The sequence below is a fragment of the Pseudophryne corroboree genome, chromosome 8, assembly GCF_028390025.1.
Source record: "Pseudophryne corroboree isolate aPseCor3 chromosome 8, aPseCor3.hap2, whole genome shotgun sequence".
Taxonomy (NCBI): domain Eukaryota; kingdom Metazoa; phylum Chordata; class Amphibia; order Anura; family Myobatrachidae; genus Pseudophryne; species Pseudophryne corroboree.
Window position 1 is genome coordinate 416,668,253 of NC_086451.1, and position 24,800 is coordinate 416,693,052.

At 47.0% G+C, this 24,800-nt stretch overlaps 1 protein-coding gene across 1 annotated transcript in view; it reads left to right on the forward strand.

Moving 5' to 3' along the window:
* Window positions 1-24,800, forward strand: part of LOC134949392 (inositol-tetrakisphosphate 1-kinase-like) — a 50,298-nt gene that overhangs the window by 7,488 nt on the left and 18,010 nt on the right. The window contains exons 2-8 of the mRNA XM_063937935.1: window positions 4,562-4,586; window positions 5,330-5,452; window positions 9,379-9,496; window positions 10,226-10,318; window positions 13,550-13,590; window positions 17,140-17,305; window positions 19,800-19,867. Of these exons, the coding sequence (XP_063794005.1) occupies window positions 4,562-4,586; window positions 5,330-5,452; window positions 9,379-9,496; window positions 10,226-10,318; window positions 13,550-13,590; window positions 17,140-17,305; window positions 19,800-19,867 (634 nt within the window). The remainder of the gene's footprint in view (window positions 1-4,561; window positions 4,587-5,329; window positions 5,453-9,378; window positions 9,497-10,225; window positions 10,319-13,549; window positions 13,591-17,139; window positions 17,306-19,799; window positions 19,868-24,800) is intronic.

A 24,800-nucleotide genomic window follows, 5' to 3' on the forward strand; every position in this document is an offset into this window, starting at 1 on the left:
AATCGGAGCAGTCTCCCTCAGCAGCCGCCGAGGAGCTCCGTGTACAGAGTGTACACGGAGCTCCTCGGCGGCTGCTGACAGAGACTGCTCCGATTTAAAATGCAGTCTGTGGGGGCCCCTAACGTGTGACTCAGTAATGCACGCCGGCGGCTCAGTCAATGTCTCGCGGGATTTCACTTCACTACCCCGCGAGACACTGACTGAGCCGCCAGCGTGCGCTGCTGTAAAGCTGCTGCTCCGTATGTGGGTGAGTATGTGTGTGTGAGTCATTGTGTGTGAGTGAGTGTGTATGTATGTAAGTGTGCGAGTGCCCGGCGACCCGCCCGCGCATGGGGGGGAGGGGTGTTTTTTTGACGCCATTTTTAGTGGTGGGGGCCCCCACACGTTCGTTGCCCGGGGCGCCCACCAGCCTTAATCCGTCCCTGAGTAGCACTGTACATGTGTGTGTGACACAGATATGTATGAGTACTGTACATGTGTGTGACACAGATATATAGTAGTACATGTGTGTGACTGTATGACACCATACATATAGTATTACTGTACATGAAAAATGCTTTGGAGCGACTGCGTTTTTCCTGACACTCCCAGAAAACGGCCAGTTACCACCCCCAAACGTCCGCTTCCTCTCAATCAGCCTGCGTTCGTCCAGTGATCAAAAAAGACGCAGGATTTGAAACCGATATTTCCCCTGTGCCCTTTCAGACCACACAGCAACCAAGGTTATGCGTGCTCATGTGCAATAACCCGGGTTACAAGCTGGCGGTCTGGAAGGGGTATTACTGTGTAATGTGTATGTGTGTGTTTGTGTAGCGCAGAGTATAAATATATACATATAGATTTTTTATGTGGAGCTGGCTTTTTCAGTGTTATTTACGTGGATGTGGCGATTTCACTGTATTTTATGTGGATCGGGGGTGGGGGTGCTATACCTTTTTTCTCAGTCCCTGGCCTCACAATCTCTGACGGCAGCCCTGGTGACATCTTGTATGAGAACAGGAGCAGGATGGCGCACAGATGGGCACGATAACATGAATCATACTTGTTTATGGTATTTGTGCACTGATGTGCTAAATAAATGACACTTAGTGTGTTGCTGGTTTTACACAACCAGTTATAGATTTCCCATAGGTGCGACCTGTAGTCACACCACAAGCTATCAAAAGATTGTGATTAATATGTGTAAACCTTGTACCCAGGGGTTGGGTTTCAGGTTGTTATGCTGGGCCATGGATAATATATTAGTTACTGTCCTCTGCCTCCTGCCTGCTGTATGTACGTATCACAGACGGGGCATGAATGGCTAGTGAGGCTCAGAGGCGTAACTCTGGGAGGCAACAACAGAGTATGCTCAGGGCCGGTTCCGGGGCTTCTTGCGACCTGGGTGGCATTCGGGGGCGTGGCTTCATACAGGGGGCGTGGTCAGTTACGCCCCCTGTACTGTAGTAGGATGTGCGGTGCGCGATGACATCATCGCGCGCCGCACAGCAAAGGTCCTCTCCACGAAGGAAAACTAGACGCTAAGCGTCTAGTTCCCTTCGTGGAGAGGACCTTTGCTGTGCGGTGCGCGATGACGTCAACGCGCACCGCACATCATTACAGTTAAGGTCCACTCCAGGAAGGGCGTCTAGTTTCCCTTCACAGCGGGCAGCCCACGAAGGGAAACTAGACGCGTAGCGTCTAGTTTCCCGGGACAGCGGGCAGCGGCAGCGGGGGGCACCACCGCAGCAGCGGATCTTGCCATGGTGAGGCGCCCTCCGGATGGCGCCGGCGCCCTCCGGAAGGCGGCGCCCCGGGCAAAAGTCCTGCTTGCCCGTGGCAAGATCCGCTACTGAGTATGCTGCCGCTGGGCTCTTGCTCTGTAGGGGGGCACCTCTCCTCCTGTTCCGTGTTCAGCGACACCATTCAGTTAAATTAATTGACAGCCCAGGCACCTTACTGATGGAGATATTTGCTCCTGTATAGGATGTGTGAGAATTCTAACTATATGAAGTTACTTCTATGACAATTACAAGTCACTTCATACAGTTAGAATTCTCAGGCTTCCTCAGTAAGGTGATAAACAGACGTAAGGAAAATAGATCAGATAGGTGCACTATTTAAAAAAAAAGCAGACAATACTTCCATCAGTATTTTTCCTTGTGGGGCTTTAAAACTTCAAATGGTAGACAAGGTATAGAAAGAAAGGTGAGTGATTATGATTAATAGACTCCACCAGCCAAAAAGTTGTCCTTAGGTACATCAAATAGAGCCCGAATCTTGCACATAAAACAGATATCAATGGGATAATCCCTAGTAGGAACCACTGGTCAATCACGTACTTTAGAGGATCAGAGAACACATAGCGATCCCTCTAGAGATGTATGCATCAGCAGAGCTCCTGCTCCTTCAGTGGCTGCAGTGAAAGTTCCTCAGTAAGGTGTCTGCTTCCAGTGTTATAGGTTGTGGGTTCTAATCCTGGCTATGACACTTATATCTATATATCTATACATACATACAGTGTCGGACTGGGGCATGTAGGGCTCATCTGGGAATGCCGTGGTAGGGGCCTGTGTTAGGGGTGTGGCCTGTCTGCAAAGGGGTGTTGCCTGCCACTTCATTGGTTTGACCAACCATTAGAGAGTGCAACATCTGGGCCCCTTCATAAATATATACAGTAAATTCTGCTGCTGCATGCATGATATTGTACCAGCAATGCACTGTAGAAAATACACCATAATTCAGTATATGTTAACATATGTATAATTCAAGTGCAGCCTGGAAACTGATCCTTAGAGCAGGAGGTGGGCCCACCGATGGTTTCCCCTGTACCCTGTAGGCCAGTCCAAGCCTGCATACATATATCCATATGGGGGGTCACCAATATTTATCTTGCCTCCGGGCAACTGGGACGAACTAACGCCACTGGTGAGGCTTCAGCAGGAAGAGGCAGCTATTTGCGTTACCTCGGTGGGCAGCTGCTTACACTATGCCTTCCTGATGCTGGAAAATAAATGAATTTCCCAGCACTGTCCCATCCATGTTAGTAACTGGGTACGCGGTGGCTGATTCAGAGATGCCCGCAATGTACCCTCTCATGACACTCCAATGACAATCGCATCACCATGGGCTTATCTGTAATGGTGCAGAGCCCAGACCGCTCACTCTGCACCCATTTACAAAATATAACTTTCTGACGGTGCCGCAGATCATGACGGGAACATGACACAAGATATCACAAGAAAATATGGAGCAGGGACCATGTTTCTGGAGAACTGCGCAAGCACACAAGAGAAATCACCAGGAAAATGGTGCAGACGGCAGATTTTCACAGTAGACTCTGGCTCTTGTGTATTGCGCATGCGCTGATCTCCAGGAAAATGCCATATGCGCCATTTTCCTGGGGATCAGTGCATGAGCAGTGCACGAGTGCCAGAGTCTACTGCGAAAATCTGCCATTGACGCTGCACACAGGCCCTCCCTTCTCTTGATCCACCTCTGCCCACAAGTCATGGAGGTTACATGCAATCGCAGTGTCACCGACCATTCCACGCCATGAAACATACACACAGACAGATGTGTCCGAGTTCCGCCCGACACGGAGTAGAACAGATCTAAGCTAAAATTCATACATTTCTAAATTGCTTAACAAGTTCAGGGTTCTATTTTAGACTCTAATTCCCTATTTGTTCTTTAGTGTCCCTCATTTTAATCTAATGGATGAACTTCTCTATTGATTCCCAATGGTGTTTGTTTGCTTTATAAATGCATACTATCATTTACTTCAGATCAGTGCTGTATAGAGACTTTTGTTCTGTAAAGTAATGCAAATGTTCATCTGTGAATAGAAGGCAAACACATAGGTGACCCTTGGCCTTAAATCATACCTCCCAACATGACCCTCTCCAGGAGGGACACAATGCTCTGCTCCTGGACTTTTTTCATCATTTATGATTACCAGCACCTGTGTTGAACGGATTAACGGATAGGAAAGGTGTTTCAGCACAGGTGCTGGCAATCATACATTAAGAGGGAAGTCCAGGAGCAGAGCATTCTGTCCCTCCTGGAGAGGGTCATGTTGGGAGGTATGCTTAAATTGTCCCCTTCTCCTATTTCATACGTTCTCAAACTTGGTTCTCAGGACCCCTAACAGTTCACGTTGTCCATGTCCCCTAATAGAATCACAAGTGAAATAAATGGCTCCACCTGTGGATCTTTTGACATGTTCCAGTGAGTAATGAGTATACCTGTACACCTGCCAGGTGACCTGGAAAATGAGCAGTTTGGGGGTTCTGAGGGCCGAGTTTGAGAACCACTGACCTATTTTGTTACCTTGTGTGGAGCACAAATTAATTTAAACAATTAGACACTGTCACACATTCACACTGTCAGCCAATGAGGAATGGGCAGTGCAGCCGGCAATCAGGGGTGGATTAGTGGTCAGGCCCCTCCCAAGGCACAATATAATTGGGTGACAAACACCCCACCCCCTTTTATTTATTTTGATAGGTCAGAGAATACTCTTCCCGTCTGTCATGCTAATTTGAGATTAATTATTTGGTTTCTTGTGTTTGTTTTCTAGGAATCACGGCTATGATGTAACAGAGGTAAGTCCAGGTATTTCTTACTCTTTCTATGAGATCCCTGCGATAATCTCACGTCTAGGCCTTTGTCCTTATTACGCCTTTACTCGTGGGTGCGACTAGAACCTAGACAGAGAAAGAGGATCTGTGATGACTATCGTATTTTAAGAATGACAGATAACTGAGAGATGTTTACAAGAGATGGTAATGCCTTCCTACTGGTAAACTGACCATATTCATTTAGCACTTGTCTTTCATGGAAATAAAAGAGCCTTGGACACTAAAAATGTAATGTGATTGATTTTTCCAATAGGCTGATACGTAGAATTTCTGATGGAGGAAGCTTGTAACCCACATAACATACTATTATGAGTCCTTGTTGGCTTAGTGGTCCCCCACCCTGCCACCACTACCTTTAAACTGCTCAGATAGAGCCAAGGTAGGAATAGAACCCATGACTTCAGTGCTGTGGGGCAGTAATGTTAACCATTACACCATCCGTACTGCCCATAGATGCCCCAATTTGCCCTACTATTACTAGGTCAATTGATGATGGCTTAGACTTGCTTATATTATACCCGGTCAATCTGGATTTCCAAGCAACTGTATTCAATCCATCTGGGTTTTGATGGTTTAGGATTGGTCCCACTATGTGCAATGATTAAACAATATGGTTAAAATGCCTGGACTGACTGTGACCAATTTAAATTAGCTCCTTCCATTCTACAAGTTCCTCCTGGCCTTAGACTATGTCATGTCTTCTTCAGGTTGACCTCACCAAATGTCTCAATAGCCAAGGACCATTTGATCTGATCATCCACAAGTTATCAGACCTCCTGGTGGAAGCTGGTCAAGACCTGACTTCCCACCACCTCGTCCAAAAGCTTCAGGTACAGTAGCATGAAAATAGATGGAGAACTTGTAGTACTAGTAACATCCAATGCTCTGACTTTATTACCGATGTCTAAACCTAATAATCATGGTCAGCTGTGGCCAGGGACCTTTAAACCCCTTTAAATTTATTCAGTAAGTATAATCTATGGGCTAAATGTAATAGAGTGAGAGTTGATAAGGTTGATCTTGTTGTGCAAATGATTGCCACTTTAAAACCAAATCTCTCACTTTCTGAAACTCTCACTCTATTACATTTGGCCCCACATGTTTTACATATGTAGCCCCTACCTATCCTACATTGAAAGGGAACATATACATTTTCTCAAAATGTGGAGGACGCCTGAATTTGCTGTAGTCCCTGTTTTTAGATATCATATAATAATGCAGGTGTGGTTCATTAGGTCGACATACATTGGGTCGACCACTGAATGTCGACATGCATTAGGCCGACATGGCCATTATGTCGACATGTACAAGGTCGACATGGAAAAGGGTCGACATAAGTTTTTTGACTGTTTTTGGTGTTGTTTTCTTCGTAAAGTGACGGGGAACCCAATTAGTGCACCGTGTCCCCTCGGCAAGGTGCCTCGCTCCGCTGCCGCTGCGCTCGGCACAGGTTACCGTTCCCAATTGTAGTTCACGTGGATCGTTAAGTATGAAAAGGTGAAAAAATGGAAAACATTTAGAAAAATCCATGTCGACCTTTGCATTTCGGCCTAATGACCATGTCAACCTAGTGACCATGTCGACCTAATGCATGTCGACCTTCAGTGGTCGACCCAATGTATGTCGACCTAATGCTTGTCGACCTAACGACCGCCTCCCAGTAATGCGACCTTGGAAAACAGGTACATAGTAACATATACACCTTCACCAAGCACAGCGGCACAGCAGGGAGAGATACAGTAAAGGGTTTATATAGTGCTTGCACAGTGAGTCAGGGGAACGCAGGACACTCAGCAGACACACCCCACTGACTCTCCTTCTCTCTATGTATACCTTAGTGGTGTGTAAATCACTTGCAGTAATGTTAAATGTGTAAATATTGAATTTAAAAATAAATGTGTAATAGATGTTAAAACGCATGTATCACGTACACACCTTTACTCGAGAAGGGACTTAGGACACTGCAGCGGCATTCTCAGTACAATGGCTTTGTCGAACAATAGAAACTGTAACAAATAAATGATTAAAATACAGAAACACGAATGACATATAAAAGGGTTGCAACATTTTATGTTAGAAAATCTGAAGGTAGTGTCACACTGAATGATATTTTAAACGATATCACTAATTTTCACCCTTCTGAGTGACAGTTTAAAATATCGCCCAGTGTGCCAGTACAAATGATGACCGATGCGTGCTCCGAGGGTCATCAACGAGGTAGTCTATTGTCTGCCCAAACATTCAATTCTGGTTATATCATAGACAACACGGTGCATATCATTCAGTTGTTCATGAAATCGCTCTATCTCGTTCATTATCGTTCATCCGGGAGTCCGGGAAGTTCAAGGGAAAATAATGAACGATATCATTCATCGTTCATGTTGTCCAGTGTGGCACTGCCTTAAGTGTAATGATAATGCTCAAGGGCTTTTATATCCTTATATTCCCATCGGTGACAACCAATTTTCTCCCCTCTCCTTCTTCTCCCCATTGTCTGTATATTTGTTATCTGATGCTCATTTGTCTAGTGTTGCCTGCAGCTCTTGTCCAGTGTTATCTGCTGCTCTTGTCTAGTGTTATCTGCTGCTCTTGTCTAGTGTTATCTGCTGCTCCTCTCTAGTGTTATCTGCTGCTCTTGTCTAGTGTTATCTGCTGCTCTTGTCTAGTGTTATCTGCTGCTCCTCTCTAGTGTTATCTGCTGTTCATTTGTATAGTGCTGTTTGCTGTTCGTGTTTGTCTAGTGTTGCCTGCTGTTCTTGTCTAGTGTTGCCTGCTGCTCTTGTCTAGGGTTATCTGCTGTTCTTGTCTAGGGTTATCTGCTGTTCATTTGTGTAGTGTTGTTTGCCGTACTTGTTTGTATGTATAGTGTTAAATGCTTTTGTTTGTCTAGTGTTGCCTGCTGCTCTTGTTTATATAATGTTGCCTGCTATTCTTGTTTATCTAGTGTTGTTTGCTGTTTTTGTTTGTCTAGTGTTGCCTACTGCTCTTGTTAATCTTATGTCGCATGCTGCTCTTGTTTACTTAGTGGTGCCTGCTGCTCTTGTTTATCTGGCGTTCCCTGCTGCTCTTGTTTATCTATTGGTGCCTGCTGTTGTTTTTTTATCTGGTGTTGCCTGCTGCTCTTGTTTGTCTGGTGTTAAATGCTGCTTGTTTGTCTAATGTTGCTTGCTGCTCGTTTGTCTAGTGTAGTTTGCTGCTCATGTTTGTCTAGTATTGCATGCTGTTATTGTTTGTATAGTGTTGTCTAATGCTCTTGTTTGCTTAGTGTTGCACACTGCCCTTGTTTATCCAGTGCTGCCTGCTGCTCTTGTTTGTCTAGTGTTGTAGGCTGCTCTTGTATGTCTGGTGTTGCCTGCTGCTTTTGTTTGTCTAGTGTTGTAGGCTGCTCTTGTATGTCTGGTGTTGCCTGCTGCTTTTGTTTGTCTAGTGTTGTCTGCTGCTCGATTGTCTATTGTTGCCTGATGCTCATGTTTGATTAGTGTTGCCTGCTGCTATTGTTTATGAAGTGTTGCCTGCTGATCTAGTTTATCTAGTGTTGCCTGCTACTTTTATTTATCTAATGTTGCATGCTACTCATGTTTATCTGGTGTTGTCTGCTGATCTTGTTTATCTAGTGCTGCCTGTTGTTTTTATTTGTCTGGTGTTTTTGCTGCTCTTGTTTGTCTGTTATTGCTTGCTGCTATTATTTGTTTAGTGTTGCCTGCTGCTAATGTTTGTCTAGTGTTGCAGGATGATCTTGATTATCTAGTGTTGCCCGCTACTTTTATTTATCTAGTGTTGCCTGCTGCTCATGTTTATCTGGTGCTGCCTGCTGCTCTTGTTTGTCTAGTGTTGTCTGCTGCTCTTGTTTGTTCAGTGTTGCCTGCTGCTCATGTTTGTCTAGTGTTGCCTGCTGCTCTTGTTTGTCTAGTGTTGTCTGCTGCTCTTGTTTGTTCAGTGTTGCCTGCTGCTCATGTTTGTCTAGTGTTGCCTGCTGCTCTTGTTTATCTAATGTTGCCCGCTACTTTTATTTATCTAGTGTTGCCTGCTGCTCATGTTTATCTGGTGTTCCCTGCTGCTCTTGCTTATCCAGAATTGCATGCTGTTTTTATTTGTCTAGTGTTGCCTGCTGCTCATGTTTATCTAATGTTGCCTGCTGCTCTTTTTATCTAGTGTTGTATGCTCTTGTTTGTCCAATGTTGCAGTCTTGCACATCTAGTAAGGCCTGTTATCTTTAAATGAGTAGTAATTCTTGCTGTAACACCTGCTGCTTTCTTCGTCCAGTTGCCTAAAGCTTTACCCTTTCTAGTGATACCCCTTACTTATGTATGATGGTTTATTGTTCTTACACATTCTAGTAATGCCCTTACTTGTCTAGTGATGCCTGTCAACTAGTACGGTCTGTACCTCTTACTTGCCTTGTGATGCCTGCCATTGTTATTTATGTAATAATGCCTGCTAGCCTTACTTGCCCAGTGATGCCAGTTATTCTTACTCATCTTGTTATGCCTTCTGTCCTTACTTATCTAGTTGCATGCTATTATCAACTATTATTGCCTGCTGCCCTTCCTTGCCTTGTGATGCCTGCTATAGTTACTTATGTACTAATGCCTGCTGCCCTTATTTGCCAAGTGAGGCCAGCTAGTCTTACTCATCTAGTTATGCCTTCCACCCTTACTTGTCTACTGATGCTTCTTCAGTAACAACTGCTGCTTTATCTCCCCCCTAATATAAAAAAAAGCCCTTTGCAGTACCAATAATTGTTTGGGTTTCATAGGTCTATCTGGACACACACCCCTATACCATCCTCCTGGATCCCTTACCTGCTCTTCATACACTGCTTGACCGCTTCCAGTCCTACCACCTGCTACGCAGCCTGGAGACCCTCAACCAAGGTCAGGAGAACAGTCACAATTGCAGCAGCAGCAGCAGCAGCTATTAATTGCTATATTGAAACAGTAATTGTAGTTTTACCAAATTAATCCACATTTCCATTATTCCTGTTTGAACAGAGTTTTAATAATTTCTAAGTATAAAAAAAAAAAAAAAGTTTATGGTCTAAGGCCCCCATTTATCAAGCCTTGGAGAGTGATAAATAGCACGATGATAAAGTGCCAATCAATCAGCTCCTAACTTCCGTGTTACAGGCTGGGTTTGAAAAATGACAGTTAGCAGCTGGTTGGCTGGTCATTTATCACTCTCCAAGGTTTGATAAATGTGGGCCTAAATTTGATAAACAAAGTTTTGTAGTTTTTTTCTTTTCTTTATTTTTTGAGATATTGGTGTCCAAAGCCAAAATTTAAACTAGTACATTTTTATTAACAATTCCAATTCAACTAACCAATTATAAGTGATGTGACTGCATTTATGTTTGCTAGTCAATTCAATGCCCCAAAACTGACCAAACCTCAACACATTCTAAGCCATTTAAAAAAATGTGCTCATCTCTTAAATCATGTCATCTGTGGGGCTACACAAGATGGAAGATCATTGAGCCAGGGCATATGTAGCGCAATCCTTCATGCCAGGTCGGCGAGCTGGGGCAGCAGTGCAAGGTGGCCATTGGAAGAACCCAGGCATGATAATCATGAATCACTAATTGCCTTATCTTTTGTATCCTACAGGGGTCAGTGTGTTCTCCCCTCCATGTGTGGAGCTGAAGACCAAACGTAGTGATGTGGTATCACTGGTCAGAGCCCATCTCACCTTCCCCATCAGTAAGGATCAGTAAGGATACAGTATCTGACCTACACACTGTTATATGAACATGTGGGATGCAATCAATTTGCCAGCTCTCGGGATCCCGGGCCGTCAGGATACCGACGCCGGAATCCCGGCACACAGGGCCTATTCCATGGCAAACTATAGAGTGAGAATAGACCCTGTGGCGAGCGCAGTGAGCCACCGAGCCCGCAGCGTGGAGAGCACAGCGAGCCCGCAAGGGGACTCTTAGCGCTAGCCCCGCTGCCGGCATTCTGGCCGGTGGGATGCCGATGTCGGGATCTTGACAGCCGGCATCCCGCCCGCCGTTAAATAATATGTAACCCCCATATAGTGTATGAACATGAAAGTTTTCACTGTAGTACAAAGGGCCTGATTCAAAGATTCTTGGCGCCGCTTCAGCGTCAAATAGATTTAGGGTGTAGGTTTACAAATCAATGAAAAACTCTGTGAGTATTAATATATCTATGTTCCCAAGTGGCCTAGTTTTTTTTGCTATTTACCCTCAGATCAGCGGCGTTTCTAGAGAGGAGGGGACCCGTGTGCAGACTCCATGTGTGGGCCCCCTCCTCTCCTGTAGCAGTCACCGCCACTGTCAGCGCTGAGACTCTGGCACAGTACCAGAGTCTACAGCGCATGCGCAGGACTCCGAAAAATTGGCCGCCCCGCCATCTTTCCGTAGTCCTGCGCATGCGATATGGACTCTGGCACTGTGCCAGAGTCTCTAGCACTCAGTGCGCTAGCAGCGGCGGTGACGGCACACACAGTCACCGATGGATGCCGGAAAGGTAAGTATAGAAGAAATGGGTGCGGTGTGGGCCCCCTCTGTACTCAGGGGCCCGTGTGCACAGCACACACTGCACCCATTATAGATACGCCAGTACCTCAGATATGTAATCAGGGAAAACAACAGTGCCACTGGAAAAAATGCATTTTATGAAGCAAAAACTGTGCTACTGTAATGCTCATCTCCTTTAATCCGTACGGATGAAGATAAAAGTGGTCAGGAACCAGTTCAACACTAGTAGACACAGGGAATGTCAGTGTGCCATAAATAAAATAAATTTTTTACACACATATATATATATATATATATATATATATATAAGCAAGAAGTAGGAAACTTCAAGATAATTTTAAGCACCAAACTGTTTATTTAAACATTGATGTAGAATCATTTCTGGCAGCCCTGTGTCCTTTGTCACAATAGTGATCCTCAGAGAGGCCCTCTAGCCTACCATGTGAGTGTGTACAGTCACCTGTCTGTGGGCACAAGGAGGTGGCAGCCCCATCCCTGGTAATAGCTCCTTATCGCAGGTGAGGGGTGGGGAGCTGTGTAACACTGACTGAGAGCAAAGTTCTAGAGGTGTGTTACTGTGTGTGTGTGCACTGAGGATTACATCACCTGCCTCCGTGGGTGGACGGCTATTATTTGTGTTCCTAGGGCTTTATTTGTTGCCCGGCAGGTGCATCTTTATATACTGTAGATCACATGTCAGACAGAACAATATGCCCTGAATGTGACACAATACAGCATCAGCATAATACGGCCTCTGTATGCTTTCGGTTCTCCAGTTCCTATGCTTGTTGGAAAATACTGGCAATTCCATCCAGTTTAGAAGCCAGTGGGCAAGGTACTGTGCAGATTTCATAAATGCAAAATAATACAGATAGTTAAATATTCCCCGGGAAAAGTACTGTGCATTTGCACATAGAATATTAAAGGGGTGCGGTATGCTGGCGGTCACATGACCAACAGCGGCATCCCAACAATGAAGATCCCGATGACGGAGGTGGTAAATAATACCTCCCCCCCCCCCTTCCCTGCCCTAACCTTCCTGAGAGTGGCGGCCAGGGCTAACTTTTGGGGAGGGGGGGTTGGCGTTTAGGGCTAACACCCCCCTCCTGGTGCCTAAACCCCAGGGACTGGTTGGCAACTTTCAGCCTGGGGGGCAGACTCAAGCAAGTGGCCCAGATTTTCACAGGGAATGCAATGCAAAAATGTGCATGACAATAATGTTGGGGGTGTGGTTTGTGTAATATGGGTGTGGTTAAATAGCTAATGAAATAACGGGCAGTACCTATCTACTCAGGGCCGGATCTAAGCCTTTTGGCGCCCAGGGCGAAAAAATAGGGGCGTGGTTTCGGCGAAGGGGCATGGTCAGTTATGCCCCCTGTAGCTGTGCGCTCAGCAGTTGTGCCCCAAGTACTGTGCCCCCTGTACTGTGCCCCCAATACTGTGTCCCCAGTAGCACCAATCACCCCAAAAAATAAAAAAATACTCACAATCCCCGCTCCTGCTTCCTGACCGCTGCTGTCCTCCGTCCACGGCCACCGGCGCCGCTCCTCGGATCTATGGGAGAGACGTCATGACGTCTCTCCCATAGCACAGCATAGACACCAGAGGTCAATATTATGACCCCTAGTGTCTATGTGCTGGTCCCACAATGCCGTGCGGTATGCAATGCCGTCATCGCGCACCGCACAGCACCGGGGGGCACCACCAGTAGCTGATCTTGCCACGGTGGTGGCGCCCTCTGGACGGCGGCGGCTCCCTCTGGACGGCGGCGGCTCCCTCCAGAAGGCAGCGCCCCGGACAAAAATCCTGCGTGCCCGTAGCAAGATCCGCTACTGTATAATTGTATATACATTCAATTAGGTGTGAGTTTACCAAAAATCTCGTACCTGTGCTACTCTATATCTGTCTCTAGCTGAGCAGTGGCCAGGGGGAGCAGGAGCGTCTTCTGCCTGCCTCCGCGGTCAGGCGGCCCTGCAACACTTACATTGCACTGGCCCGGGGGGCTGATGGCACCCTGTCCCACTGCCCAGCCAGCCTCTCCTAACGCCCCACCCGGGCCCTAACCCTAAGTATAATCCCAATTCTCACCTTCGGAATGTCGGCTGTCGGTATTCCGCAACCGGTCTCCCGGGTGGTGTTGGGGTTCTGTCACATGACCAACGGCATCCCGATTACCGATTAAAGCCTAGGAAACATGACAAGTGGTGCTATGGAGTTGTTCGGAGATACAGAATTAGTATAAACAAGTTACCAGCCCATCAAAATGACAGAACAACATAACAGTAATGTCAGCGATGCCGGCTGTGTGCGCAAAACACTTGCATCCCCCCATAGAGGTGGGGCACAGTGTTAGCTTTTTATTATATGAGATACTGGCATGTACATACAGCCTATAAATAATAATAATATGCCATTTTCTTTCTTGCAGTTTGCAAAACCCAAGTGGCTCATGGGCCGAGCTCGCATGAGGTTTGTATTGTGATATGTTTTATATTGTGTTTATTTCACATTTTGCATATAAACAATGTATTAGAAAAGAAAAGCGCCACTAACAGAACAGAACTGTATACTGTAAGTACTAGAAGTCATCTCTTCACCATAAAGCAATAATGCATTTCACCATGTTATTGCCGCACACACTGAAAGTCCCTGAAATTGGGACTTCAGCTGCTAAAATTGGGATGGAAGCAGGGGCATTTTAAAAGAGGAGGAGGCCTGTAGGCCTCCTCCGTCCATATTCTCATTGTGGACAGGACCTGGATGTGTTGTCAGGTGAGGGCGCAGTGGCAAACACAGGATTTCTATATGGGGTTTCCAAATTCAATCCACAGTCAGCCACTCTGTGGAACATTGGAGCAAGTCCGGGAGTCTGTGGTAGCGGTAGAAGATCCTAGTAATGACCCTGGCTTTTAAGTAAACATATGTCTTTTTATACACTGGATACTATGGAATACAATATTAATATTTAACACTATAGATTAGATTGTCTCTAGTATAGGATGTATCAAACATTTAAAATATATAAATAAGTGGTCAAGAAAAGGTTAAACATACCATAATAAATAAATAAATAAATACACAAACATAAAAGAATCAGTACTGCACTTCCTAAGCACACATTCTCCTACCTCATGGTAAGGCTCCTACACACACACACACACACACACACACACACACACACACACACACACACACACACACACACACACACACACACACACACACACACCAAACTTGGTAGAAGAAGCTGCTGTCACTTGGCATGTGCAGCAGCTCTGCTCTGTCCCTTAAACTGCATGATGTGGTTCTAGTATTAGTATTATATACTGTTGTTATTGTTGTCATAATTTTAGCCACTTGCCAAAGGTGGGAGGGGGTGGGGAGGGGGGTGTCGGGCAACCGGAAACACCCCCTGCGTTTGCCTATGGGGTGGAAGTTGTTTGATGCTTTTACAGCGTTTTGTTTTTTCCCCCCAACTCTAGTTTTTTCTGTGTTATTTTGGCTCCATTGCACGTTTGCCATGCTTCGGGCTTGGTGACTCGCTTTGCTTCACTATTCAATATACCAGGATGTAGCAACGCTCAGTGCCAGGTGGTTGCTGCACAACCAGATAATATACCGGGATGTAGCAATGCTCTGTGCAAGGTGGTGGCTGCACAACCAGATAATATACCAGGATGTAGCAACGCTCAGTGCCAGGTGGTGGCTGCACAGCCAGATAATATACCAGGATGTAGCAACGCTCAGTGCCAGGTGGTGGCTGCACAGCCATATAATATACCAGGATGTAGCAACGCTCAGTACCAGGTGGTAGTTGCACAGTCAGATAATATACCGGGATGTAGCAACGCTCAGTACCAGGTGGTAGTTGCACAGTCAGATAATATACCGGGATGTTGCAATGCTCAGTGCCATTAGGTGGCTGCACAGCCAGATAATATACCGGGATATAGAAACACTCAGTGCCAGGCAGTGGCTGCACAGTCAGATAATATACCGGGATGTAGCAACACGTGGCTGCACAGTCACATACAGATGGGTCCACATTTATCTTGACCTTTAATAGGATTAACTGAGACTGGCCAGGCGGACTTAATCCCCTCCTTTAATGACTTAATCCCCTGCTGTATTGTTCTCTGTATTGTATTGTAGTTGAGAACAATAGATGAAGGGTTTATGCTAATAAGTCATGTTGTGACTAGGCACAGAAAACTAGTCAAGATAATGGTGGACCCATCTGTAATATACCAGGATATAGCAGCGCTCTGTGCCAGTAGGTGTCTGCCAAGCCAGATAATATACCAGGATGTAGCAACACACAGGCTAGGCTGTGGTTGCAGTCATATAATATACAGGGATGTAGCAATGCTCAGTGACAGGCGGTGACTGCACAGACAGATAATATACTGGGACGTAGCAACGCTCAGTGCCAGTAGTTGGCTGCACAGCCAGATAATATACCAGGATGTAGTAACGCTCAATGCTAAGTGGTGGCTGCACAGCCAGACTATATAGCGGGATGCATAAAAGCTTCCTGAATTACAGCATCTGATGTAATGTGTACACTGTCAGTCTGCAAACACAATATCTATTATGGAATAGGCTTGGCGAGGATGTAAAGACAAAGTAAAGTCATTGTTTTAGGATGTGAGTTATGCCAGGTTATGTTGTAGGTGATTCATCCCAGCTTTGCAGTCAGTTAAAAATTAATTGAGTATGAGTGGATTATTATCTATTGTGTAACGTTCAGTTAAAGGGCCTGTCTCAGAGATGTATGTAATGCATTTGCAGCTGCGATCCTGTATGAAGCAAAAGTATAAAAATATGCTAAAGCTGCAGCCGCCTGTAAATCTGTTGCGACACCCCATCGGCAGCTACGTATATCCAAGCAAATGTGTACAAGCAGGCAGTGGCGGTCACAATTCCTTCTATAGTAACCATCTGATTAACCCTATGGCATAATGGCCGTGGGAACCGAGACGCTGGTACCGTGTTTTCTGTACACAGGATCGCAGATGTAGGCTGAGAAATGCCTCGAAACGATCACAACGCGCCTGCGTTTTAGCCACCACTGTCAATCACTTTGGGAATAAATCTTCACTTCGAGCAACTTCAAGGGAACCCTTTACCCGCTAATGCTATCTTCCACTAGCGGTAGCTGCGGGGGCCAATCTCTGGAATGTTTTGCATTCTGAAGCTTGGTAAATCTCACAGCATCACATTCCCCATAGAAAGCTATAGGGGCCGCGTCTGCCGGCAGGAATGGACGGATCCTTCTGTGATGGTAGTGATACTAAACATTTACAGCATGAGTCTTCAACCTGCGGCCATCCAGCTGCTGTGGAACTACAAATCCCAGCATGCCCTGACACAGTTTTGATATTAAGGTATGCTAAAATGGAGACAGGACATGCTGGGTGGGTAGTTGGAGGGCGCAGGTTGAAGACCCATGATTTACAGTTAACCCCCCCCCCCCCCCCCCCCCAAAAAAAAAAAACCTCCAATTGTATAACAAGCCGCAAATATTAAATGATAAATGGGCCCCACAGACACTAAGGCCTGATTGTAAGCTGCACACTATGTTATTGTTGGATGTAGTTGTGTGATTTTGTTACTGTGCATGCGTCTAAGTCGCACCGTACATGTGTCCTTATTGTGTTTGTTGTATAGAGTCACAGTTGCTATTTCAGTGGCACGCACAAAGACGCACGTTGACTATGTATTTGGCGTTCCTGGGTGGTGATTGGGGTTGGCTATGAGGACACATCAAGATGGTTCATGTTATGGGAGCGTTGCAGATGTGTTGCTAATGGTGGATGCGTGGGGGTGGAGGGGTAGAAGACAACAACTAATGCGTTACAACCTCAGTAAACAAAACCCTATGTTGTGAACACTGTTATTAATTCTTTTAAGTTTGAATTATAGATTAAATGGCTCTTTCAGCAGCTTCTGGCATTGAGGTTGCCTTGGCCAGTTCTTTCCAGTGCTCTTTATAACCAGCGCCTTCTTATATTGCAGATGTCCCTGATATTTAATGATCAGGGCCTAAAGGAAGTGACTCCTCCCTGCCTCCTACAGAGCTTCATTAACCACAGTGCCACGCTTTATAAGGTGTTTGTGGTGGGATCGCAGCGGTTTCTGGTGCAGAGACCTTCCATACGCAATTTCCCTCTGGGGGAGACAGGTCAGTTACGTGTTGCAGGATTAGAACCAATGTGTGTGTGTGTGTGTGTGTGTGTGTGTGTGTGTGTGTGTGTGTGTGTGTGTGTGTGTGTGTGTGTGTTTGTGTGTGTGTGTGTGTTGTGTATTCTGCATGCATAGACGCCAACTTTACCAACCAGAGACTGTCCCAGGTATAAACGGGTCACTAGAAATAGTTGTCCCTGGGAAAATCCCTGTTGTTCAGTACTGACCAGCTGCACTCACAGAATACTCAGAATACTGTGACTATAAATATATATATTCAGGTAATCAGTAGTTTAAATGCAAAAATAACATAACATACCTCCCAACAGGACCCTCTCCAGGAGGGACAGAATGCTCCAGGATCCAGGACTTCCCTCTTAATGTATGATTGCCATCACCTGTGCTGAAACACCTTTCTTATCCATTATCCTGTTCAACACAGGTGATGGCAATCATACATTAAGAGAAAAGTCCAGAAGCAGAGCATTGTGTCCCTCCTGGAGAGGGTCATGTTGTGAGGTATGACATAATCACATACAGGTAATCTATGTAACATTGCAGGCAGTGCATAGCTCCTGAACATTCATCCAACTGGCTCAGTGCTAAAGCGTCCCTGGAAATTCTTTTTAACATGTTGGTAGCTAGGTGTATAATAAACTCTGAGCAGTCTGAGTAGTTTTTGGTTGGATGGGGGTCGGAGTTTGTACAGATCAGGGTGAGGCTTATTTTCTCCCAATTTCTTGAGTCTAAAGACCCCCATACATAGGTCCAATTTGATCTGTTGCCATCCGATTCCGACTGATCAGGCCGAAGGACCGGATTAAAACTGGCCAAATCTTATGTGTTTCGACATAAGGTTGGATCCGATGCGCGTTCCTGTGCGCATCGGATCGGACTCGGAGATCGGGCGTGCTGCGCATACAACCACCGACTTGGGGTGGGCTCCAGCAGTGGGGAATGGGATCGCATGCGACATGTCACATGCAAAAGGGCCGCAAGCGATATATATCACATGTGATCCTGCCACCTGGGAAGCGCAGCTCAAGGGGCATCAGCTGCGATTTCTCTTGTAGGAGAAATCGCACCTGACCGCACCTGAGTATTGGGGCCTTAAGGCTCAGTACACACTTGCCGATGTCACATCAGACATTGTCAAGAAAGATCCCCCCCCTGCAAACTGTATCGTTCATACACTCTGAATGATATCGTTTGCGACTCGTCAGTGGCGGCATGCAGCCACATCCAGGTGCATGCCGTCTTGTACAATATCTTTAGATTTCAAGGTGAAAACTAAAGATATTGTACATCATCAACGACCCGCGGGAGCGCGCATCGTTTACGCATACTTACCTACTCTCTCGGAATGGCCGAGAGGCTTCCGAAAATTGTATGACCCTCCCGGCCCCCCAGAAGAGCAGGCAAGTCTCCCGATTTTTTAGGTCCCCCCCTACCCAACGGCCACTTAGTGAGTAAAGTCCGGGCAGTCAATGACGTGATTCTTGCTGAATTGTGTCACAATAGCCACGCCCCCTGCTGTATAATGCAGATAATCGTGGCATTACACAACAGGGGGCATGGCTTAAATTATGTGCCGCAATAACCCCGTCCCTGTTCCGCCTCCCCCCCTCTTATCCATGTCATAGCTCTGCCCCGCCTCCCTGCTGAGTTGACCTGGCTGCTCTCTCCCGGAGAGAGCAGCCAGGAAGTCGGCATGTATGCGCCAACGATATACTGAATACACTGAATGTATACTGAATACACACTGGACGATGTGAACGATATATCGTCGGATTTGCCTGATCGGACGATATATTGGGTGTACATCGCCAAGTGTGTACCCAGCCTTAATGTTGAGATACCATTTTACCTTATATCTGTATCTCCTGGACCAATAGTCCAATAGTTGTAAAACTTTGTGAGAGTGAATGGTCCGATAAAGAGTTAATTCTTATGTTACATTGTTGCCCCTGTTCTATGGGATAATATCGAGCACATTATTGATGTTCATTGAAAGACTTTGCTGAAACACAATAACATTTTTGTGTGGCAAGAGCCTGAGTTCAAGGAAACTAAGACAAATATGTTGAACAAGATCGTCACTGAAATATATTACTTACCGCCCAACGTGACCCATATACCCGTATACACATACGAGGGGGTCTGTTCTTGAATTTATTTTTTTCTTTCTAATTGCAATAAACTGGGCAGAATTGTATTATTCGGAATAAAAGCTAGTAGCAGTGACTTATATCTGTACGTCTTGTCAAGATGGAAATCTAATCGTCACATTGTCCTTGTATTATGTAAACTCTACCAAACATGAACCTGGACCAATGCAGTAGATTCCTCTATAAACATCAGGGACACTAGGAACAAGATTTAACCTGGTTATACCTGTATCATCTGTATGCCAGTTACAATGAAGAATTGCTCATTATTTTGTCACAAATATTGAAACATTTTTTTAGTCCAGACATATTTTCTGTCCCCAGACCAGGGGACAATCTTCTTCAACAGCCACCAGGTTTCCAAAGCAGAATCCTGTTCACACCTGTCGCAGGTGAGTGTGAAATCTCGTCACCTTTTGTTCTGTGTTCGGTTTCAAGACAGGAGCTTTCGTGTCCATTAACCTGCTGAACACAGGTGCAGACAATCATAAATTAATAGTCCAGTAGCAGAGCATTTTGTCCCTCCTGGAGAGGGTCATGTTGGGAGGTATGCAGGAGTGTGATACTTCTCATAGCCAAATGCATGGGCATGTACGCCCCATGTGTTTTAATTTTTCATGGAGGTGAGTCACTCAGCTCTTCCAGTTAACTGTATAGGTTAAGTGAATTAATATGACACCACCTGTCACTTACTGAGGTGAATAGTGTTAGTCAAAACTATTATGAGTGAGTGTCTAGGTGAGGTGAGTGAGCATGGTTGTAATTTGACCCCTTTTCCACCTAAGTCTCGGGTCTGACCCAAGATTTGGAACACAGTTCCAAACCAGGCCAGAACCGGGACTGACTCCTTTCCATCCCAGGTCGGAGTCATTTACACTGCACGTGGGTGCAGTAGCTCTGGGATTCTCAGCTGCAGCATTACCCCTAGCAGAGACTCTGTCTCCGCCCCCTTATGTCACTGGCTCCTCCCCCAGATCAGTGTCCGCGCTGCAGGAAGTAGCGTCCCCGTGAACCTCCCAATCCCTTAACCCGAATCCTTCCCAAGACCAACCCTGCAACATACTTGCCTACCTGACCCTCTCCATGAGGGAGAAAATGCTCTGTTCCTGGACTTTACTGGTAATGTATGATTGCCATCACCTGTGGTGAGCTAGTTAATTGATAAGAAAGGTGTTTCACCACAGGTGATGGCAATCATACATTACCAGGAAAGTCCAGGAACAGAGCATTTTCTCCCTCATGGAGAGGGTCAGGTAGGCAAGTATGCCCTGCAAGCTAGCCAGGTTGGATTCCTGGGTCGCTGGATTGATGCTTTCCCACTGAACCACGACCCAGGTTATCACGGCAATAGCAGCAGCAGTGGAAAAGGGGTATGTGAGTTTTTATTGGAGCTAGGCCAATAAATCACACCTGTTACAGGTGAGTGACATGGGGGTAAAACATACTTGCCTACCTCCATGAGGGAGAAAATGCTCTGTTCCTGGACTTTCCTGGTAATGTATGATTGCCATCACCTGTGGTGAGCTAGTTAATTAATAAGAAAGGTGTTTCACCACAGGTGATGGCAATCATACATTACCAGGAAAGTCCAGGAACAGAGCATTTTCTCCCTCATGGAGAGGGTCAGGTAGGCAAGTATGGGGTAAATGTTTGAAGCAGTGAAAAGAGTGGAGAAGTGAGCCAGTGGAGAAGTTGCTCATGGCAACCAATCAGCTCATACTTGCCTACCTGACCCTCTCCATGAGGGAGAAAATGCTCTGTTCCTGGACTTTCCTGGTAATGTATGATTGCCATCACCTGTGGTGAACTAGTTAATTGATAAGAAAGGTGTTTCCCCACAGGTGATGGCAATCATACATTACCAGGAAAGTCCAGGAACAGAGCATTTTCTCCCTCATGGAGAGGGTCAGGTAGGCAAGTATGAATCAGCTGCTCTGTATAATTTTGTAGTATGCAAATTATAAATGTTACTTCCGTGCTGATTGTTTTTTATGGGCAACTTCTCCACTGGCTCACTTCTCCACCCTTATCACTGCTTCATACATTTACCTCTAGGTGAGGTAAATCTGGTCATAGCTACCACAGATTACTGAGTACCTGAGGTAAGTAGAGTAACGTGATTGTCTGTGAGGTGAATAAGTGTGATTACAGCCAATCAGCAGTGGCTGCAGCGCCGACCACATAGGGGTATATTCAATAAGAGTCGGATCCATTCCGACATGCAGTTGTCGGAATGGATCCGACAACCCTTATTCAGTGGATGGCCAAATCCGACTGTCTGATTTGGCCGTACCCAGGGTCCTGTTCTGCCGCTGCTGTCAGCGGCTGTGGATGCGCTGGCAGCAGCGGCGTGGGGTGCAGATGGCGGCGGGCGGCGGGGGTGAGCAGGACGGTGGCAGGGGTAAGCTGGACGGCGGCGGGGGGAGCTGAGATCGGCGGCCGGCGGGGGGAGCTAGCGGCGTGGGGACATGGCGGCGGTGGGAGGCGCTGCAGGGAGAGAAATAAGGTACAAAATACCCAGGGGTATCCGGGCGCTGTGAGGCGAGGTGCTTGGCTAAGCAGCAGCCGGTTTTTAGGGGAGTCACTCCCTATAGGATAACAGAAAAAAAAAGGGAAAGAGGGCTGCGCTGTCAGAGGAAAGAACAATACCATTCACTAAGTGTGTAAATTTTAAAGCAATTTATTAAAAAAACAATAACTCATTAAAAAAGACAGTTTTTTTGTGCAAATAAGCCAATTATAAGCAAGATGTATTTTTGCCAATTATATAAGACTAGGCGCTCTTCACACCGTCGAAAGGGGCTACGCCCCCTTAACCCCTGCACGCCTTGCTGGGGTTCAATATTTGTATGAGTATTACCTGCATTCCTAGGTTTGTTAGTGGTTAAATATTGCACGACTAAAGGGCTTCAGATGGTGAAGGGGGTGTAGGCCCTTGCGACGGCGTTAACGGTGCCTGCAGGGCACGATGTACAGAATGTAGCGGGTGCGGGGGGCGCGGATGAGGCAGGGAGTATGTAGATGCTGCGGGTGGAGGGGGGGCGGCGGTGGATGCAGGTGGGGGGGGGGGGGGTGCAGGACCTATAACTATGTGATTGCATGTATAACAATATATAGGACACGGATAAGGATGCATGTGGTATAGACATACCGGCATGAAGAGGTATATGGTGTCATTAGACACAGAGGGGAGTGCTGGTACAATGCGGAACAGAGGCAGCTGTGTCCTCTCTCTACACCGTCTGATCCTTCAGGTGTAGCAACGCGGACATGTTGCGCACGCAATGTCTCCACGCGGCCACAGGTGCACCAGTCCCCTCTGCATGCGCTATGTGCGCGCCCCCCTCAGGTGCAGTAGGAGGAGGGTGCGCAGGCTGGAGCTGCTCCCAGGGCCAATGGCCATGGGCAGAGCGATCATCTGCTTGGTGCTGGGCTTGCGCCCTGCGCTTGCTGAGTGAGGGATAGGGAGGAGGCGGCAGAGCGGAGCATCACCAATATACCGGTAACTACGGTGAGCACCGCAGTGGGTTACGACTCCTGTCCTCCTGGTGAGGGTTTGTCAGGGAGGTATCAAGGAGCCGGTGGTATGGACCCTGTATGGGACGCAGGGGGGTAGGGAGGGGACACAGAGACGCAGGGCCATAGGGAGGGGATACAGAGACGCGGGGCGGTAGGGAGGGGATACAGAGACGCGGGGCGGTAGGGAGGGGATAGAGAGAGGCGGGGCGGTAGGGAGGGGATACAGAGATGCAGGGCGGTAGGGAGGGGATAGAAAGACGCAGGGCGGTAGGGAGGGGATAGAGAGACGCGGGGTGGTAGGGAGGGGACAGAGAGACGCGGTAGGGAGTGGATAGAGAGACGCTGGGCGGTAGGGAGGGGACAGAGAGACGCGGGGCGGTAGGGAGTGAATACAGAGACGTGGGGCGGTAGGGAGGGGACAGAGAGACGCGGGGCGGTAGGGAGGGGACTGTCAGATTGTGTTTGGTCTGTGTCCCCGGAGGGGGCGCTAGTGGGTCAGTGGAGGTAGGAGGAAAGAGACGAGGAGGTTGTAACACGTTCTTGCGCATGAGCGCAATGGTATTTATTCAGCAGAAAGTATAACAGAAATGCAGCAGAAATAATAACAGATGAAAAGTCAATACTTGAAATGATAACAAAAGTCTATGGCAATGGGTGATGGATGAATTGAGAAATCATATCCAGAATATAAACAACGGAATGAAAGTCAATGGAATGATTCCGGTGTGGGAACCAGAGCAGGGTTTAAAACAGAGAACTAAGGCAGATGAAGTATTGCAAACCTGAGCATTAGCAGGAGACCAACTCACAGTGCAGGTGATCAGGCACTGGCAGCAGCAAGCTGTGTCACAGGTGGAGGAATGGACACACCTGGAGTTTAGTCTTCAACCGCAGGCTGAAGCACACAAGGTGGTGATTAGTGTGAAGCCCAATGCAGGTTGCTGGTATTGCTGAGCCTTGAAGTTCCACGGGAGTAAGCAGAATCACCAGGAGTATAAGTTCTAGCAGGAACTCAGGAGAGACAGGAGCTGATCCTTTCATGCAGGTTGTCAGAATGACACAAAGTCCAGGATGCCTGTGAGGTGAAACTGTAGCCTCCTATATACCCCATGGTGTGCAGGGATTGGATGGAAGAAGGAAAAGTGGGTGCGGCCACGCACCGGATTGGCCGCAGCATACTAGCTTGTTTGGAGACTGTCATGGCGGCGCCCACGCCGCGGCCTAGCGAGGACGCGGCGCGCACACGCCTGCTGGTTCAGGAGTACCCCCAGGATCCAGATGATGTCCCATGGCAGGGGCATAGGTGACAGGTGACCGCAGGGAGCCAGGACGGAGTCCGCAGCGGCGGACGGATGCCAGTCTGGTGAGACGATTCCTGACAGTACCCCCTCCTTTAGGGGTGGACACCGAACACCCACGTGGTTTGGAGGGATGAGTGCTGTGGAAAACACGGACCAACCTAGGAGCATGGACATCAGATGAATTCACCCAGCTTCTCTCCTCTGGGCCATAACCGAACCAATCGACCAGGTACTGAAGACGTCCATACCGGCAACGAGAGTCCAGAATCTTGCTGATCTCAAATTCCACGCCCCGCTGAGTTCGAACCTTGGGACCTGCTGGAAGAGTATTCTGGAAGCGGTTTAGGACTAGAGGTCTGAGGAGAGAGATGTGAAAGGCATTAGGAATACGAAGTGTAGGTGGTAACTTTAACTTGTAAGCCACTGGGTTGATGACACTCTCAATAGGGTAAGGACCAATGAAGCGTGGTGCGAACTTCATGGATGGAACCCTGAGACGAAGGTT